Genomic DNA, 19,262 nt, shown 5'->3' with positions numbered 1-19,262 from the left:
TAACTAGGAACATGCACTGGAAACAGGATTGGATGCATTAATAAGAACAGGATACCGTGTTCAAAGGTGGCTTTTCATTAGTTCCTGTCAAAGTCAATCACTGGGCACATTTACCGTAGCACTGTCACAAAAGGTTGATCCTGTAAAAAAATTAAACAAACAAGTTATAAAGTTTTAATTAGTGAACTTTAGAGGTGCGGGGTCCAGATCCAGACTGGCTGTGGCCCCTGTTTCCAGTCTTTGTGCCAAGCTAAGCTAATGGGCTAACTGACTCCAGATTCTAATTTAGCAAACTGACGTGACAGTGATAACAGTCTTCTCATCCAACTCTGTGCAAGACATCAAATCATTTCCCAAAATGTCAAATAATAACCTTTTGCCACCTTCTCACCAAAACTGTTGTTCTGTTTTGTTTATATATATATATATTTTTTTTTTGCTGCTGAGTGATGGTCATTCCCAACATGGACCACACACACACCGTTAATGCCACATTTGTTTAAAGAAGACCAACTTGATGTTGCCTCGCTCTGCAGTCTATAAACAGGCTCTTTTTCCCGCTGAGAGAGACGACCATTTACGGACTGAAAGTCTGAACATCTGAAATGACGATGAGACAACACTCGCCTTTGTGTTGGAGGCTGTAAAGAGGAGAGGTTGGTTGGGGTGGGGGTTGTATGTCCTGATGGATCTGAGGGTCTTTACTTCTAATTCGCAGATGTACAGAGCTGAGAAAATCACCACGTTATGGTTTCAAGGTTTCAAAGCAAAGCGTTAATGTGTCATAGACAATAAAACTGAATTTTCTGACAAAAAGAGAAAATCTGAAAAATCTTCATGTTAATGTTGAAACCTGATACATAAAAACTCAAATTTTCAATCAACAATCTTCAATTCATTTTTTTCAGCTTTGTCAAATTTAGAATTTTCTTTAGTGACTCAAATGTGTATATCAGTTTTTAATGGAAAATTAAGCTGATTGATGAACATGTGAAAGTACAGTAAGATCTGACAGATGTATTCATGGATTACCTGCATGTTTTAAGGGGTAAAAACTCTTACAATTGACTGTCAAGTATCAAGTGTTAAGAAAAACACCCTGGATGTTTATGGATTAATATGGATAGATGACCGACCGGGGCCGACTGGGGTCAGAGCCTCTGCTGCTGTTGTTGTTAATATTTCTTATTTAAAAGTCAAAGATCTCAGTTAAGAGACGTGAACGACCACAAAGAGAAGCAAAATGAGAAATCCTGTAACAATTCAAAATTCAAGTAGCTTTCAAAATTTCACGTGAATTAAAGTGGATGACTATTACCATCAGTATGTAGTTCTCATTGATGGGCCAGAATAATATTCCTTAATTTATAAAGAGTACAACACTTAACTCTGAGATGTGGTGGAGATAGTAGAAGTAGCATTAAATGGAATCACTCATTCATAAATGTACTCAGTTATTCCACCGCTTCAGAAAACATGGATTTAATACAAAGAGGAACTGTGGCCATGTTATTTGGGGTTTTTAGGTTTTAAGTTGAAGCAGAAGAGATTAATGACAAACAATCAATCAATCAAAAAAATCATTTCAGAGTGAGCTGAGTCTGTTCACGGCAGGAAATGAAACAAGAGACCCTCTCATCATGTGATCAAACACTGATAAACTGATTAATGTCCACAGATAGACGCTCATCCATCACCACGTCAGAGCTCTGGTTCCTGGCTTTGCTCCCAGACTGGAGCTGGAGGTTATGGCGTCGGCCCAGGGCCGTGTCCCGGCCTGACCCCAGTCTCTCTCTCTTTATTCTGGGTCAGATTTTGCATCGCTGCCTGCTGCTGGCGACCCGCCCAGCTGCTCGTGGTGCCTGGCTCTGCCTGCCGTTAACCTCCATCATCATCATCATCATCATCATTGCTGCTCGGTGCCAACAGGAAACAGAGGCTGCTGCAGGAAACAGAAGCTCTGTGTGAGGACGAACACTGGAGTTCACATGGCACTGAGTGACACACGGATGAAACACAATCGCGCTTACATTTGTTAAACACATCCTGGTGATGGTGGACAGCATTTAGTCATAAAAATAATATTTTAAATTCTGTTTTTTTCCTTTCATAAGTGACTGATTTCTATCATATAAATCAGAGCTTTATCCCAAGAAATATTCAGTGTTTTATAAAAAAAAATGCTGTTTTGCAACATTTAACAGCATCAAAAAACATCAATATCACTAAATGCCACAGACAAACGAAGCTCTCAAACTCCTGTAACAAGATGTAGGATCACAATTACAACACCAAAGCATCTGGGAAGCAGTGTGTGGTTGCCTTACTCTACAATGACAAGAGACTCTGCTGAGGCAACAGAGGAGGCACCAGAAAAGACTGAAGCAACTGTACAGCCTCAGCTGGCTACCTACTTTTACTTTTAAGTGTGATTTGATAACAAGATTTGTATGTGAGAATATGTCCCCCCTGGCATGTCTCATTGGTTTTCAGGATGATGACAGTGAAGCTGTGAAACACCACAAAGGGAAATATATAGAGGAACTGTCACTCTAAAGGGTGACACACACACACACACGCACCGTCAGTGATGAATCAGATCACATCTGGATTTTTTCCGGATATGAGACACTTGACAGGAGTAAATGGAGCCTCTGTTGTGTCCAAGTCTATTTCCCAATTAATTTGTGTCAACTATCAAATGTGTGTGTACGGACCTCTTGTTAGTGTTGTCACCTTGTTCGCAGATCTCAGCAAACACCTTGGTAAGAACATTGTCATCAGTGTTGATAGACATGATGGACAAAACTACAAAAAGCTGGAATAAACTATAACGATGTACAAAATACATGTTTGAGAGTAAAAAGATGTTGATAATCCAATGAATCTCAGAACAAATGGAGTCACTACTGCAGCATGACAGCCTTTGGCAGCTGGAGCAGAAACGTCCACACAGATCCACTTCTGGGAAAACCCTTCATCTGCCGTCTGGGTTTCCAGGTTTTACCATCGACAGTGTACTCCAGAGTCATGCTCCTGTTGAGAGTGAACACCGAGTCGCCTCTCACCACAGCGGTGAACAGCGAACCTTTGCTGTTGGCGAAGTGTCCCGGCAGGGACGACCACTGGCCTGAGCTGAGATTGTAACAGTCCATCAGACATCTCAGAAAGTCATCAGATGGCCCGTTTCTCATGATGTATAAGTTGTCCCTGTGGCCGACCATGCAGTGGCCGTAGCTCTGGTGCCTGATCAGCGTGGTAACTAGTTGCCACTCATCTTTCCCTGAGACATACTCATAGATCTCTGTTGTCTCCATCGGCCTCCATAAACACACAAATATTCTTCTCATGGCTTTGGTGCATGCCACTCCTGCTGCTGGCCGAGGTAAGTGTGCCACAAACGTCCACCTTCCAGTCTTTACATCATATGTTTCCACGGATGACATCACTGTTCGCTCATATTCTCCTCCAATAGCGTAAAGACGACCGTCTGCACCCACAAGACCGAGACTGTAGCGCAGCTGTGCCGGACTGGCAATCCTGCTCCAGCTGTTGTTTTCAATGCTGTAGCAGAAACAAGAGTCAACGACTTGTTTGTGGACTCCATGAACTCCTCCGACGATGTAGAGGTTGTTGTCTAAAACAGTCACTCCAGCCATGGAGGTGCTGGCCTCTAAAGGAAGATCTGTAAGTACTTTCCAATCATTGCCAGTTTCATCCAGGTAGCAGACCGTCCTGGAGGCAGCATGTACAGTTTCATCCACACCACAGGTCACATGGGCCCCGACAGCCACAAAAACACTCGGGGTCAGAGACTCCACGTAGGAGATCAGCTCTGGCGGTAAGGTTTTCCTGACCTCTGCCTCCAGGTCGATGTACGTGTCTCGGATGAACAGCGCAGCAGTGTGGTAAAGATCCATGAGGCCGAAGGTTGCAGCAGTGTGATACATCAGCAAGCAATTGTCAGAGTCAATGAGGTCAATGAGGTGCTTGGTGAGCGGCGCCACCTGCAGGAAAGCAGCACATTCAATGGCCTCAACGATATCGTCGGCATCCAGAACGGGCATCTTGCCTCGTAAAACCGCCAAGGCGATAAGGAAACCTCGAGCACGCAGAGACTTGAGGTGGATTTCTTCCTGCCGACACTCCCTCATCCCAGAGCGATACAGAGCTCGAAAGTAGTCGCAACTCTGAACGAGTAACATCTTCTCCTCAGAGAAGTGAGTGTCCCCGACCACCACAGTTAATTTAGCTGGGACAAGACCAGAGGTGGAACATGGCAGATACCTTCCACTCTCTGCAAGTTCACAGCTGTTGCTGTCCTCTGATTCACTGCTGTGCGCTGACATTACTATTCTCTGTCAGGGACACTCAAGAAAACATGCTCCATGAAAATGACACGAGAGGCTGAAACATTTCCAAAAGTCTTGAAGTGGAGCTGGAGAGAAGTGGCCCAGTGTGACGCTGCTTCACTCTTCAGGGAGGATCAGTTCTTTCACAGCTTTCAAAATAGACGCAGCTAAACTTAGAAGAGAACAAATGACCTGAGTCACATTCATGTTGCGGACGGAAGGGCAATAAGCAAAAGCAGGGTTAGTGACATCTGCTGCTGCAAACTTAAAGGGTCAATTCAACCAAATCACAAAAAAATATCCTTTCTGACTTACCTACAGAGTTATATAACCATGACGATCGTCTTGGTTTGAGTTGTAGAGGATTTTAATGTCTCCAGGGCTGAGACGTGTTTATCTTAACAACGGAGGTTAGGGTGATTTAGTTTATGCTGCTCAAACCAGAAAATAGCCTCAGTGAAAACGGTATGTAACCGTAATGTAAGAAAATCTCAAATGGAGATGAGATTTTGAAATCAATTACATACACATTTTCAAATTAGAATAATAACCGTAGCGTTTATTTAAATAGCTCTCATGTGTGGTCACAGCAGGTGTAAAAACTAGACAGGTTCAGTTGTCTTGAAATATTTCCTCTTTGCATGTGGCATGTACGAAGGTTAAGGTACTGAGTGTTGTGTGTGAGTTGAAGGGTCAGTGATCGTGTCAAATTGAATGTATGAACACTTGTTTAATATCTTAAAAGCAACAACCCCCCCCAAATTAAATGAGAAAAGATGTTGTTTGTCCTTCAAGAATGAAAGAAAAAAGCATTTTCTCATCGACAGGACGACATTACCATTTCAACATCTGTTTTTTAACAACCTTAACTGTAGTCTTAAACCAGTGTGGAAGATTTGACTAGATTTAGGCGAGGTTTTTCTAGAGAGGACAGCTTCAGTAAAACACTTGACAAGTTAAGACAATAAACTTTCTCTATCTGCGATAAAGCACACAAGAACACGTTTCTGGATCAAGTGGTTCACAATTTCCAGCTTCCTCTGACTTCTTTCTCTCCTTCTTTCCTCCACAAACACAGTGAAGTCTGTTGTTTGCTGAGAGCTCTGACAGCTGAAGTGCTAATGAGAAAGTAAACTACTGTGAATTCTCTGAGCGGATGTTGTAAAAGGCTTTTAATTCAGTGTTTTGTGGAATCATTCTGTTGTATGTGTGTGTTGTAAATAATAAAAATCAACCCGTGACATCTGTGTGTGGATGTGAGCTCAAATCAGTTTGAAGATGTTTGTTTCCAGAGAACAGCGGCACTTCTCTGTTTGCGTCTTTAAATCTGTTTTCTGTCAATCTGCCTCTTTACAAGCTCTTACAGTGAAGGAGGAGGGGCTGACCTACATCTGAGCCACTGGGGCAGACATAATACAGCAGGTCATGTGATCCACCCGCTCCCCCCTCAGTCAAAACACTCCCACTGGCTCCAGCAGTTTGTGAGCAGGCAGAGAGGATTGTGGGTAGGTTGGTCTGATGTTTTGATATGTCCGACCGGCTGCAGGTCACATGGTCACAACACAACACTAGAAAGAAGACTAAAGGAGGAAACATAGTGTCAGGGGATGAAATTAGAACATTACACACACAAATGAGTGCAAGTATTGCACACTGAGGAGAAATACATTATAAAAGCTGGAGAAAAACATGGAGGTAAAGAAGAAATTTACAATAATCTTTGGTTTTAAGGCACATTTGCTGTCTGCTTTGATTTCAGTGTTTCCAGCAGCAGCAGCTGTTTTCATCAAAGATGCTCTGATGAACCACTGTCCACTACCTGACAACAAACAGCAGACAGACACAGTTAGAGACCAGCTGGTGAACATACTGGAAGGTTTAACAGCCAAAGAGCCAGGAGTTTTTCTCAGGAGTTGGTGGTGACCAAACCAGAGATAAAAAGAGAATATTGTGGCTTCATCACTTCAACACACGCACAACTCCAATCCCCCGATCCTCGAAATTAGGCAGCTATGACTTTTGAATCCTTGTGATGACTCGGCAGCGACTTGGTGTCAGCTCACTCTGGATTTGAGACCCTAGTGCGACTCTGTTTGACCGTGTCAGCTAAACATTCTCAGTCTGAAATACTAATTATTGTGTTACATAAATAAATGCATATTCCTGCTGCTTCATTAGTGAGGTGGATCTCATTCATTCTACAGGCTTATGTAACCATGAGTAACTCACTGTCTTACATAACCTGATGTCAGGCTGCAAACTGAGGCCGCACACGGTCTAAAACAGCTGCCAGAATGCTGAGTGAGGAGACAGGGGGAGCAGAGCACAGGAAAATATGCAGCATTTCCCTTGATTGATTGTTGTAAGCTCTGATGCTGACTGCCAGGGTTTGAAAATTGTACAGTATACTGCGTCAGCTGTTGGCCTTAAAGTTTACAGGTAATAATAACAATGACTAAAATCAATAAAACAGAGCAATGTTATAATAATAATAATTATTATTATGTTATTACTACTACTAGTAGTAATAAAACATTATGTTTATTTGTTAATTTTGAGATACACCTTTTCTCAAGTAACTATTGATACTCCTTTACCGCAGCCCTGCCAGAGTGACCCTCTCCGAATCCCTCCGCCTGTCCACTACGTAAAACTAGTCCGTGTACTGTCTCGTTCTTTGGGGCTCCCATTCCTTTAATTTCACTTAAACTTCACCATGAACCGATACGACTCGGCAGACCACCATTTATCCAAGTGTGGTGATGTGACAGTGGAGCGGCACGTTCACTGGTCTTATTTAATGCTCAGCGGCGGTCAGGCGGAAGGATATATGTGATCTTAGTAAATAAAGGCAGTGGTGGAGCGAAGCGGCAGAGTGGCGCGCTTGTCTGGATACGGGGCTGAGGACCTGTGCTCTTTAAATGGCCGAACCGTTGCTGGATTTTAACCGTGTTTTAGCCGCATTTCGCCCGTCTGCGTAGGGCGCGTGATTCCTCTGTCGTTTGGAATTTATTACGCGAATATCTTCCAGGTGTGTTTTGTTTTTTGGGGGGGTGAGAAGGCAGGAGCAGTATGCTGCTCTCCAAACTGGGTGCCTTGTCTCACAGCATGGATCTGCCGGCGAAGCTCCACCTGCATCAAGGTAATACTGTTAACGGCAACATGCCAGCCGGCGTTTCACCGTCTTTTGTGACCCGTTATGTCCCGTGAACTGATTACTGTCCCCTTTCCGGACCTAACCGGTCACCTCCGGGACGTCCAACCAAAACCTCAACCCCGACTGGATCCAACTACACTGCAATTTTTAATCAGGTCACTGAATCAGACGGGTCACATAATATATGTTCCAGCAAATAAACCGCCATTTTCTAGACTTTATTAAAAGGTTAACGGGTGTATGTTTACTACTTTATGTTAAAAGTCATATGAAAACTCACATATAATCAAATTAATTCAGCCGATTACAGCAAAAGCATCATATCTTAATATTAGAGAGATTGGCGCCGGCTAATCTTTGATATTTTTACTGAAGAAATTATAATGATTGTTAAATGAACACATTTTGAGTGCAATAAGCTACCAGTAAATGCGTGCTAGTGTATGACCTTTACATAAAGCCGTTTGGGGCCATTTTGAAATCCAGGTGTTGTGCCAAAATGTGTAATTATCTCGTAATAAAATTGTAGCCTCGGTTGAAATGGTGTCTGTTTTTATTAGTTTTCACTTTACTCTTTTAACATCGTGTAAAGAGTTTATATTAGAGAGGAGGATGATGTTCCGACAGCCCACCATTTTTAAACGACTGACACAAGAACAACAGGAGTCACCTGAGAGCATTTGCTTATAATGCACTTGTGTGTTTTCAGTGATTTTTGGGTGTTTTGTAGTCGATTGAAGACTTTTTCCTTTAAAACCGAAAAAAAGAGCTAGGTGTCTGGTTGAAGCGTTTAAAACGAGAACACAGGTTTTTTTTTGGAGGGGTTACAGATTTTGGCGCAACACACTACAACCGTCCAAATAATCTGAAATAATCCTGTTTTTTCTTTCTGTGTTTGTAGCCAAGGCGGAGAAGCCACCGTTTGATAAACTGTACCGTCTGGGCTCGGTGTTGGGGAACGGAGGATTCGGCACCGTGTATTCGGCTGTTCGCCTGGCCGACGGGTTGCCGGTAAGAGCGTGGAGCCGCTTTGTTTTGGTCCCCGGCACATGGCCACGACTTGCAGCGTCAAGCGATGTAAAACAAGGCCGCGTTTCCGGTCGTAGCCTACAAAATAAAAGCACAAAGTTTCCCCCAAAACAGATTGGCATTTAATCTTTACTTTGGAGATGGTGGCTGTCAATCTCACCACAGTATTAATAGTAATATTTATAAAAACTAAACTAAACTAAACTAAAACTAAACTATTTTGTATGAAACTAAAAAGTAGGTAGTTAATTTTCTGTTGATCAACTAAGCTAACACTCAGCTAATTGTTGCAGCTTTAACATTTATACAGAGCTGTTTTCTCCCTGGGAAGACAACAGGCTTGAGACTGAAGACCTGCTCTAACACTGACAGTATTCATGGTTTCGTAAAAGACTTGATGGAGAAAGCCGTTTGTGTTTATGTATAACACATGATGTTTGACTGAAGTCTCAGCAGATCTGGGAATTTCCCTGTCAGCTGTTAGTTTTGTGACCTATGATTAATAATTCACAGCAGTGATGACTTAGTCATCATCACCCAGATGGGCAGATGGTTTTGGTGATGCTGAATATCAGTTGAAGGAAGTGTCACCCTTTTAAATAAATGATTTATTCTGTGGTTTGATTTATTCAGTTTACTGCATAATGTACCATCTGTCCTCTGTCCACTAATGTACCTCCAGCCATCTAATCAGAGGTTCCACTGTTGTGTATTTTACGATTTAAATTTTTTTTTTAGTTTTTGTCTAAGCAGTTTTGCATATTTAAAGCTGTCCGTTTGTATCTGGACTGACTAAAGTATTTTCATATTATCACAGTTGCTGTTCTTAACAATTCCACATGGTGTTATGAGTTTGTGCTTTTATTTGAAAGGATGTGTCTATTCCTATACTTCCTGTTTTATTGTAGTCAGTTGTGTAACTTGAGGCATGGAGTGCTGCCTGGCATGTGGTCTTTGTTTTCACACAGACAGCAGTTCTCTGTGAAGCTTTACTCTCTTCATGTTCTGAAAAATAATCATGTTATTTTGCTTTTTAGTGTTTGGGAGCAGGAAGTAGTTATTTGTATCATCCAAAGCTGGTGGAAAACCACATTTATTCATAAATAGAGAAAATAATTTAAAGACAGAGGCGGTGAACTAAAAGCTTCATGTTACAGTTCACAGATTTATATTATAGCCAGCTAAGCTTTATGACTCCTGCTTATTCTGTGTTTTTGTGTGGAAACAGAAATTATTTGACCCTGTATGTTCATATGTTATACCTGACTGTAGAGAAGCGGTTTGTTAATGCTGTATGTTTCCCTGCAGGTGGCGGTAAAACATGTGTGCAGGGACAGAGTGACAGAGTGGGGTACTCTGGTGAGATTTACCTTTGTTTTCACTTGCAGATTAACAGTTTTACAGTAGCTCCATGTCTGATTTATTACAACCTCAGTTACTTTATTAGTTTGTTAATGGTTTATTTAAACAGCTTGTCTCTGAGATTGAGATCCTTTTTAAGAGGGACCTGTGAAAAAGTTTCAGTAAACAGTCATAAATAACCCATAGGCAAATTTGTTCCACATTATATTTCCTCATAAAACACAGAGAGTTGTTAATGATTTTTACCTTTTTTCTCTTTGATGCTTTCTCAGTGTGGCTCTGTGGTTCCTCTGGAGATTGTGCTGCTGAAGAAGGTGGGAGGGGCGTTTGGAGGCGTGGTGCGGCTGTTGGACTGGTGGGAGCAGGTGGACGGCTGGTTGATGGTGATGGAGCGTCCCGAGCTGGCTCAGGACCTGTTTGATTACATCACGGAACGTGGTGCACTGGACGAAATGGCGGCACGCGGCTTCTTCCTGCAGGTGCTGGAGGCGGTTCGTCACTGCTACACCTGCAGCGTCGTCCACCGAGACATCAAGGACGAGAACCTGCTGGTGGACCTGAGGACGGGACAGATCAAACTGATTGACTTTGGCTCAGGAGCCCTCCTGAAAGACACCGCCTACACCGACTTCGATGGTGAGTCTTCATCTAATCACTGTTATACTGATGCAGCCACCTTGACAACAGCAGAAAAAACAACATGACATTGTTTTCTGTTGGTTTGGCTTTGTTGGAAAATAATCGGAAAATGTGTGAGAAGTTTGGACAGACTGTGAATCATAAATGTAAATTTCAGGTTTATCCACATTTGTGTGGACTTGGCATAACCATGACGACAGCATAAACAGTCCTGTGTGTCCTTGTTTCCTTGTGTGCGCTCTTGGACTTCTGTCTTTCTGAGGTTTCACACCATGGGACATTAGAAGGAATTTTTTTTTTCAAATTGCGCCATTTTTAGAAAATACACCAGGACTGTTTCTGGGTGTAAGCACACAGTTTTGGAAAAAGAAGACATTTTTGGAAGGTGTGGATATTTTTCTGAAAAGTAAGGACATTTTTGTAGAGTTGAGTATATATGGATTATACGAGTACGATTACAGTGTGGACCGGTGCTGTGTCTCCCTCCATGGTGCAGAAGTTGCGTAACACATCAAACCATATTGATAGAAACGGTATTGTCTCATCGTGTATTTTGTATGAAAATATAGCGATATACATTTTAAAAAGTCCAGTGTTTCTGGAAGTATTTTCCAGAAACACCAGCTGCCACTCTTGTGACCAGCTGCCCAGTTGCTAACAGGCGGCATGATGATGATTAGTCACCACTTCCTGCTCCAGCTGGTGTTTCCCCACCACCACTGCTCTGCACACTCACTCTGATGTACTGTGATTCAGATCACTGTCTAATGTATAAAATATCTAATGCCCCCTCCCTCCAGGTACACGGGTGTACAGTCCACCGGAGTGGATCCGGTACCGTCGGTACCACGGTCGCTCGGCCACCGTCTGGTCGCTCGGCGTGCTGCTCTATGACATGGTGTGCGGGGACATCCCCTTCGAACAGGATGAGGAGATTCTGAGAGGACAGATCTACTTCAGACGCAACATCTCTGCAGGTCAGTCCGAGTGTGATGAGTCTGCGCTGCGTGGATCAGGATTTAGATTGAAACTTGCAGGCTGTTTAAAGTTTTCTGTGCTGTTTCCTGGCACTCTTCTTCACCTCCTTGTGTTTCTGTCACAGAGTGCCAGCAGCTGATTGGCTGGTGTCTTAGCCAGCAGCCATCTGAGCGGCCAACCCTGGAGCAGATCCTCCTACACCCCTGGGTGACCGGCAGTAACAGTCAGCAAACAGACGAGAGCAGCATCACGCTTCACGCCATTACAGCGGACTCCTCCTCCTCATCTTCCTCCTCAAGCCAGCAGAGCCCCTGATTGGTTATTAAGATGCTGCCAAGGGGCATGGCTAGGACTTGATTGACAGCTGTCCTCTGGTGTTTCCATTTCCTCACAATCGTGGGGTTGCAGCTCCAAGGAAGTGTTATGTGTCAGCGGGGTGAGGGCTCCACAGCGCCCCCTCCTGGTCAGACCATGGAGCAGCTTTCATAGAGCCTCAGCACCTGTTGGTTTCCATCTGGTGTTGCTGTTTGAGTGCCTGGAGTTTAGTAGCTGCTGTGGGTGGAGTAATGCCATGGTTAAAATATAAATGTGGTTTAATCAGAGAAGAACTCAGCCAGGTGTGGTTCCAATGAAAAAAACTGTTGTCAGCAGCTCTGTAGCTACTGATGTGGGGTCACATCAGTACAGCAGAACAAAGGTGAACACACCTGAAACGTTATAATCATCTACAGGGCTGCAACTACATGTATTTCACTATTAATCAACCTGTCAATTATTTTATACACTGATTGTTTCTGTCTTTAAAATGTCAGAAAGCAATGGAAAATGTTTATCTCAATGCTTTAAGTCAGATCAAGAGTCAAAATCCCACAAACAAACTCAGTTTACAATGATACAAGACAGAGAGAAGCAGGAAGTCTTCATGTTGGAAGAAGCTGAAACGAGAACTGGGAGATTATGCTTGAAAAATGGCTTAAATGATTACATATATTAAAATTGTTGCTGGTAAGTCTCCAACAAGGAGTCAGTAGTCACTGCGGTCAGCTTCTGGTTCAGAGGAAATGCTCTTGCTCGGTCGGTCAGAGTTGTCTCAGCCTTTCAGTTAAACTTTTTTCCATCTGAACTATTAAGAGCGGTGAATTGCTCAGCAATTCTGGCGTGCATACCCTGTCCCAATCACATAGCACCTGCATTAACTCTCTCTCATGGGAAATGTCTGAACTATGTTCTGAAAACATTACTTCCTCCATCTTCCCTCTCACCCTCAGTCTCGGGGTGTAAAATGCACAGTCAATGCAAATACTCAGTTTTGTATATTTGAATATATATATTTTTTGTATGGGTTTTTTTTTTAATCTTGCATGTGTTTTTATTTATTTACTGAGACATTCCTCTTCCTGTGTTTTATTTATTTATCTTGTGTTAAACCCTTTATAAAATGTTTCTCATTTTTGTATTTTTTTTTTCCTGTGAGCTAAAAAAAAAGTTGTAACTAATTTTTTGAATTCTCATTTCATAAGTTACAGTGTTTACTGTTTTGAATGTGAAATTCTGGCTGGAAAAAAATAGTTTTTCATTAAATTTTTCACATTAAACCTTTTGTATATAAACTGTTTTTCTGTGTGATGTGTTGGTTCTTTTCTAACTTTCTTTTCTTTGTACCAACCACATAACTTATATAACATAACAAATAACCTCAGACTTATGTTTGTGTCCTGTTAGGATGTTAGAATTGTGATAATAATAATAATAATAATAATACACAGATAAATTTATGGAGAAATAAGTTTTATTAATAGCTTCATGGTATCTTCCATTGAAGAAACAAGTCAAGATTCCTGAGAAACTTGTGATTAAAATAACTTTAAACATGAAGTGCTCTCAGTTGTTGGATTGAATATAATCAGTCAGTTTGCCTTTAGTGGACACTGGATAAATCTTTTAGTTTTATCTGTGATATTTCTTTTGTGTGTTTCACACTTTGGTTTTGTAGAAAGCAGTTTAATGTATCTGCAGCGACATCGTGTGGCTGGAAAGCACTAAAGGAAAATTAGATTTAAAACGAGTTATTTTAAGTTAAAATTTCGTTGACTACATTCATACAGCTTATAAATAATTTCAGTTTGAGTTAGATTCTATTGGTTTTTGAAGGCAGCTATTCTTTATTTGATTCAGTCAAAAGTTTAGTTTATGTGGGAAGACTTTAGGAAATATAATCCTATTGTATTATAATCCAAATATTTTATATAATGTAATTTCTTTTTTTCTTTCTTTTTGTCTTTTTTTTGGGATTATTATGGTCAATTGAAAAAGACGATCATTTAATTTTTAAGCAGAGATGGTGAGTTTGTATGATGGCGTCATTTTGAACAGGCGCTTCGGGGCCAGCTAACCGCATAGGTCCTTCCATCGTCAACATCAGAACAACACGTGAACAGTGAGTAAAAATGGCTCATAACGTCTGTTTAAATGAGGTATAATGCTATTGTTGTGCCTGTTTTGTTTATTATGAGTGTGTATATATTTGACTAAGACACATTCACTGACGTACCTTCAGAAAACAAGCTCAGACACCAGTGAAATGGGTCGCTTCTTATGTACTCGACACCGAACACCGTTTAAAAACTGAATTAGACATGGTTAGCCGGATTCCGGCGTGATAAGCGTTCATTAAATCATAACTAAATACATTATTAGATTCAATGAGATGTGCTCTTCCATTCGGCTAAAATAGAATAGATCAAATGCCACTTATTTATGTAAAAGCTTGACTTAAGGATTGGTTCACTATTACTAATAATAATAATTAAAAAAATACTGAATCATAGGATACATCGGTTTGTAAAATAATCACGGGCTTAAGTTAGAAAAGGTAGAAGAGGTATTTTTCTAATACCTCTGAAAGAAGAGAGAGCAGTGTAAAAGAGGCTGATGTTTTACCGTGTGTTTTCCTGCAGGGGGGTCGGAGGCCAGGATGGGTCGCTCCTCCAAAGACAAGCGGGACATTTACTACCGTCTGGCCAAAGAAGAGGGCTGGAGAGCGAGGAGCGCCTTCAAGCTGCTGCAGCTCGACCATGAATTCAGCCTGTTCACAGGTGAGGCCCTGTGACACCTGGAGACGCATGGAGACACCTAGACGTCAATTCAAGATATTTTCAAATCCAGAGCTCTATGATTCAGGCAAAAATGATTTTATTCGGAAAGCTGTAACTGGCTCACTCTGTTTGCATCAATAAATATCGTTTTGCCTCATTTCCCTGAATGTCTACAATGGAGATGGAGAGTTGGCATGAACCACGGAGCCACAATAGAGAGACAGAGACAAAGCGTAAATGTGGATAGAAAGAGAGGTGAAACTAAACCTCAACTTTTATCCAGTAATTATTGGATGTAATTCAGAATAACTCTCAGGTTTATTTAGATGGTAAATGTATGAAAAAGTGTAACGTAACCTGAAGGGGCTCTCTGATCCGTCTTGGATCTTTAATTCCCCTTCAGCATCTGTCCATGCTTCTGTCCCTGCCTGTATTCTGCTGCTGTTTAATAAATGTCTGATTGTTCAAAATCCATTCATTTAGTTTTTCACTCTCTCTCTCTCTCAGGTGTGAACAGAGCAGTGGATCTGTGTGCAGCTCCTGGCAGCTGGAGTCAGGTTCTCAGTCGGAAACTCAGGTTTTTTTTTTGTTTGTTTGAGTTGAGTTATGGAAATGAAATGGATCTAAATAAAACCACAAGTTAACGATTTCATTGTTTGTTTTTTCACTCAGAGGTCGGGAGGAGAAGGCTGAGAAGGGTGAGGACGTAAAGATCGTGGCGGTGGACCTGCAGGCCATGGCTCCTCTGCCAGGAGTCACTCAGATCCAGGGAGACATCACCAAGGTGAGGAGATAAGTCTGAGAGTCGACTGCAGGAACTCAATGAAGTATAATGTGTAGCCATTATTGTGGGAATTTTTATGCAAAATTTAAAATTTAGTAGAATTATAATTAAAAAATAAAGTCTTGCAATTTTGAAGTGGAACAAACTGGAAAACTAGTATGACCTTCTGGATTGCGTTTTGGTCCACTGACCAGTTTGTGTCAGCCCCAGCAGAAACCTGGATTCAGAGTAAAATTGGTAGAAAATCAATAATAATCACAATAACCCTTTTACTGATGTACATCTGAAAAGTACCGATTTGTAAAACACAGTGGAAACACAAGGAAAACCTCATATGAAACACTCACACACGGGTCTCAGTGCAGAGCTGTGTCACATGAGCTATGTTGTCTTCTTCCTCTCAGGTGTCAACAGCTCAGGAGATAATCCGTCACTTTGAGGGTCAGCCAGCCGACCTCGTGGTGTGCGACGGAGCTCCAGACGGTGAGATACTCACTTCCTCACCTGTCTTCACCTGGTCTTAAGTCTCCTGTGAACTGTTGTTTTATCATTTTTCGTCAGCTCTCAGGAGTTATTCCCTGTTCTGTGTCCACAGTAACTGGGCTCCATGATGTGGATGAATACATCCAGGCTCAGCTCCTATTGGCTGTAAGTACAGAGGTGTGTTTGTATTTACCTGTGGGTTTGTGACGTCACGCTGACAGCTGCTTGTGTTTCAGGCTCTGAATATCACCACTCACGTCCTGAAACCTGGAGGAACATTTGTGGCCAAAGTGAGTCCAACGTATTTCTATGACTGATTAAAAATTCATTTGATGTATAACATGAACCTTAGCTTCACTTTAGCAACAAACATAATATTTAATCTCCAAAGTCCAAGTTTTATTTTCCAAAAGGAATCATATTATATATGAGAGTGCTACAGACATATCAGAGCCAGTGGTAAATTAGAGAGTGGTAAATGAAAGAACTGTTGGGATAAGACTGTTCTCCCCGGGATGATGCACAGTAAGCGGCTGGTTGTTTCAGGAGCTGGGCTGTCAGCTGCCAAGGAAGAATATCAAAACGTAATAAAGTCCACAACAAATTATAACAACTTTGAGCTTGGCTTAGAAAAATGGGTGCAAAATGTATTCTGGAATATGTGGCTAACCCAAGTCCACACAGTCAGCTCCCAAAGTTTCCTCAATAAAACAGGTGGAGAAAGACCAGTGACTCTCATTTGATCTGTAAAGTCATTGGCCTAAAAAAAAAAGAAAAGCACATCCTGTCACAATACTTACCAGAGGGTACGTAGGTTTGTGCAGTGGTGCGTTGTGTGCCGTGGACGTCATGTCTCCTGTCAGATCAGACTGTATTAACCCAGCCCTGTCCCGTGTGTCTCAGATCTTCAGAGGTAAAGATGTCACGCTACTGTACTCTCAGCTGAAGATCTTCTTCAGTGGTGTGACCTGCGCGAAGCCTCGCAGCAGCAGGAACTCCAGCATCGGTGAGTCTCTGCCACCGCTGACCAATCACACGCCTCCAACAGGAGACAAACCCTGTCACACATCAGAGACTTTTGTACTGTGGAGAACAGTATGACAGAAATGAGCCGGGGTTTTAAACAAAACAATAATTTTAACTCAGAGTAAAAACTGATTAAATCCTGTTGATTTTACCAGATTAGTTCACATCTATCTATATCCACGACGTTTACATGAAATCTGCTGACATCCACTGTCTGCCTGTGTGTGTGTGTGTGTGTGTGTGTGTGTGTGTGTGTGTGTGTGTGTGTAGAGGCGTTTGTGGTGTGTCAGAATTACTCTCCTCCTGAAGGTTACGTCCCCAACATGTCCAACCCTTTGCTGGATCACTCATACGGTAACTATAAGCCTTTTACCACGTAGTCTGTTTCTGCATATCTGATCTGGATCCAGAAGAGTTCATGTTAATGCAGGTGCAGTCAGAACAGATTACAGTGTCACTGGATCATCCAGACCACATCTGGAGGTGGTGGATGATGGAGGCACCATTGTTTCCCTTCTACTGAGATGCATCATGTTTGTTGACAACTTATCCAGTTCCACCCAGTTCATTTGCACAGTGAGATCCAGTCTCATGGTGGGTAGACTGGAAATAAAGTAAACAATTATAGCCACCAGTTCATAATGTAAAGGCCTGTAATGAGGTCTTGAGTTTCCCTACACTTCCTGGTCCTGGTTCTCCTCAGTCTGTTCTCAATCTGGGTTCTGGTCTCTCTGTCCATCAGATGTGGACTTTAACCAGCTGGAGGGTCCAAATCGTGTGATTGTTCCCTTCCTGGCGTGTGGTGACCTCAGCGCCTTTGACTCAGACAGAACCTACCCTCTGCAGGTGAGGAGACGCAGATTTATCCTCCTGGTTTACGCTGATGGTTCATGGTTCAGACATTTTATTCTTTTAACAGCTGTTATTCCAGTTTCAGTTTGACTGTAACTGACGTGGTTATCATGCTTTTCAAATTTTCACTATGAAACCATCATTATTATTATTTTTCTATGAATAATGTTGTAATTAAGGTTTTACTTGGATTTTAAGGGGGAAAACTAATGGATAATGAGCTTATTGTAATGTATTACAGTATTTTCTAGTAAAAACCTTTTGAAATTCAGATGTTTTCAGGGCTAAATTTAGGATGAACTGGGGTAAACATGCTGTTATCTTGTTCTAGTTTTCGTAGAATTTGTTTTTCTTCACACAGTCACACTCTCACACTTGTTGGTGTCCCATTTTCTCTGACTGTTTTCTTCAGCTGGATTCTGATAAACAGTACGAGTACACCCCCCCTACTCAGCCGCCCATCCGGCCCCCCTACCAGCAGGCCTGCCACCTCCGCAAAAACAATCTGCTCTCCAGGGAGGACGCTCCGTCTGTCTGTCCCAACCAGACTTCAGATGAGCCAAAGCCACCGGCCAAGTCCACCTGATCCTTTTTGCTGCTGCTGATCGACAAGAGGAGACAAAGGACAACGTTATCATTAAAGGAACAATCTGGCATTTTTAGAAAATGTCTTGTTTTCTGTCAGATAAGAAGATAGACATCAGTTTCATTTCTGTGCGTTCAGTACAGAGATACATCCAGCGGAAATGGTGCTATCACAGACCGATGTCTGTCCAATCAGTGGAGCATGTTTTTATTGTTTTGTCTGATTTTGCATAGAGTTCCTTGTGACAGATCCTTTATCCATCAGTCTGAGGAATTATGAACATTTTATATTTTAAAAATAAAAGTAATTTCTTGAAGGCGAAGCAGCATCAATTTTACATTTATTTTAAGAGTGATTCAATTCTGAATTCTGAATTTTGTGTAAGAACAATTTCAAAAATGTCCGTGAACACCATAGCAACCCATAATAACATCCTTAGTATTAGGTGTGTAGGATTAAAAACTTGTTACTGGGAAACAAACAAAGAATGTTGAAGAACATTTATATATATATAAACACTTTGCCTTGTCTATAGTCGCTTTGCCTGTCTGAAAAAAAAAATTAATTAAATGAGAGCAGGTGATTGACAGTATTTACAGTAAATAAATTTGAAAAGAAAACAAAGTGAAATAGAAACCCCCATTGTGCTGTTAGTTTTGGAGTAAGCAAATCACCACAGTCTCTAGGAAGAACTACTGTATTTCTGCAGTAAATCAGAGCTAATTTAAACATGTTCTGAAAAAAAAAGTTGCGTATGTTTACACATTAGCGCATGTTTTTCCCTTGCTGTAGTACTACAGCACCACTAGTACTGTAACTACATAATAATAACAATGAAAACCCGGATCTTCGTTTGTACGTCTAGTACGCGGTGACGTCACGACCTAACTACTCGCACAACGTACCGCATTGTTGTTGG

General features: G+C 41.7%; 3 protein-coding genes across 4 annotated transcripts; 2 read left to right on the top strand and 1 right to left on the bottom strand.

Moving 5' to 3' along the window:
* Positions 1-1,270: 1,270 nt before the first annotated feature.
* On the bottom strand, positions 1,271-4,349 carry LOC121182195 (kelch repeat and BTB domain-containing protein 13). The gene is made up of 2 exons (XM_041038572.1): positions 2,762-4,349; positions 1,271-2,344 (listed from the first exon to the last, which is right to left on the bottom strand). Exon 1 carries the CDS (start codon positions 4,347-4,349, stop codon positions 2,907-2,909), a length of 1,443 nt encoding a protein of 480 aa, XP_040894506.1. The 3' UTR covers positions 1,271-2,344; positions 2,762-2,906.
* Positions 4,350-7,259: 2,910 nt separating this feature from the next.
* Positions 7,260-12,903, top strand: LOC121182502 (serine/threonine-protein kinase pim-3-like). Its single transcript, XM_041039052.1, has 6 exons — positions 7,260-7,494; positions 8,411-8,520; positions 9,847-9,897; positions 10,173-10,536; positions 11,340-11,516; positions 11,642-12,903. The coding sequence occupies exons 1-6, from the start codon at positions 7,425-7,427 to the stop codon at positions 11,830-11,832; spliced, it is 963 nt and encodes a 320-aa protein (XP_040894986.1). The 5' UTR covers positions 7,260-7,424; the 3' UTR covers positions 11,833-12,903.
* A 1,001-nt stretch (positions 12,904-13,904) lies between these two features.
* On the top strand, positions 13,905-18,665 carry ftsj1 (FtsJ RNA 2'-O-methyltransferase 1). 2 transcript variants are annotated; one of them, XM_041039053.1, is made up of 11 exons: positions 13,905-13,954; positions 14,475-14,612; positions 15,120-15,189; positions 15,285-15,396; positions 15,801-15,879; positions 15,992-16,044; positions 16,116-16,169; positions 16,783-16,885; positions 17,176-17,259; positions 17,648-17,751; positions 18,170-18,665. In XM_041039053.1, the coding sequence occupies exons 2-11, from the start codon at positions 14,492-14,494 to the stop codon at positions 18,341-18,343; spliced, it is 954 nt and encodes a 317-aa protein (XP_040894987.1). In that variant the 5' UTR covers positions 13,905-13,954; positions 14,475-14,491; the 3' UTR covers positions 18,344-18,665. The 2 variants fall into 2 exon arrangements, with proteins under 2 accessions (XP_040894987.1, XP_040894988.1); XM_041039054.1 differs by having other exon boundaries at positions 13,909-13,954; positions 14,472-14,612.
* The last annotated feature ends 597 nt before the right edge of the window (positions 18,666-19,262 follow it).

Source organism: Toxotes jaculatrix, chromosome 5 (assembly GCF_017976425.1).
Source record: "Toxotes jaculatrix isolate fToxJac2 chromosome 5, fToxJac2.pri, whole genome shotgun sequence".
Taxonomy (NCBI): domain Eukaryota; kingdom Metazoa; phylum Chordata; class Actinopteri; family Toxotidae; genus Toxotes; species Toxotes jaculatrix.
The sequence above is the reverse complement of the archived record's forward strand: the minus strand, read 5'-3'. Positions and strand labels throughout refer to the sequence as shown.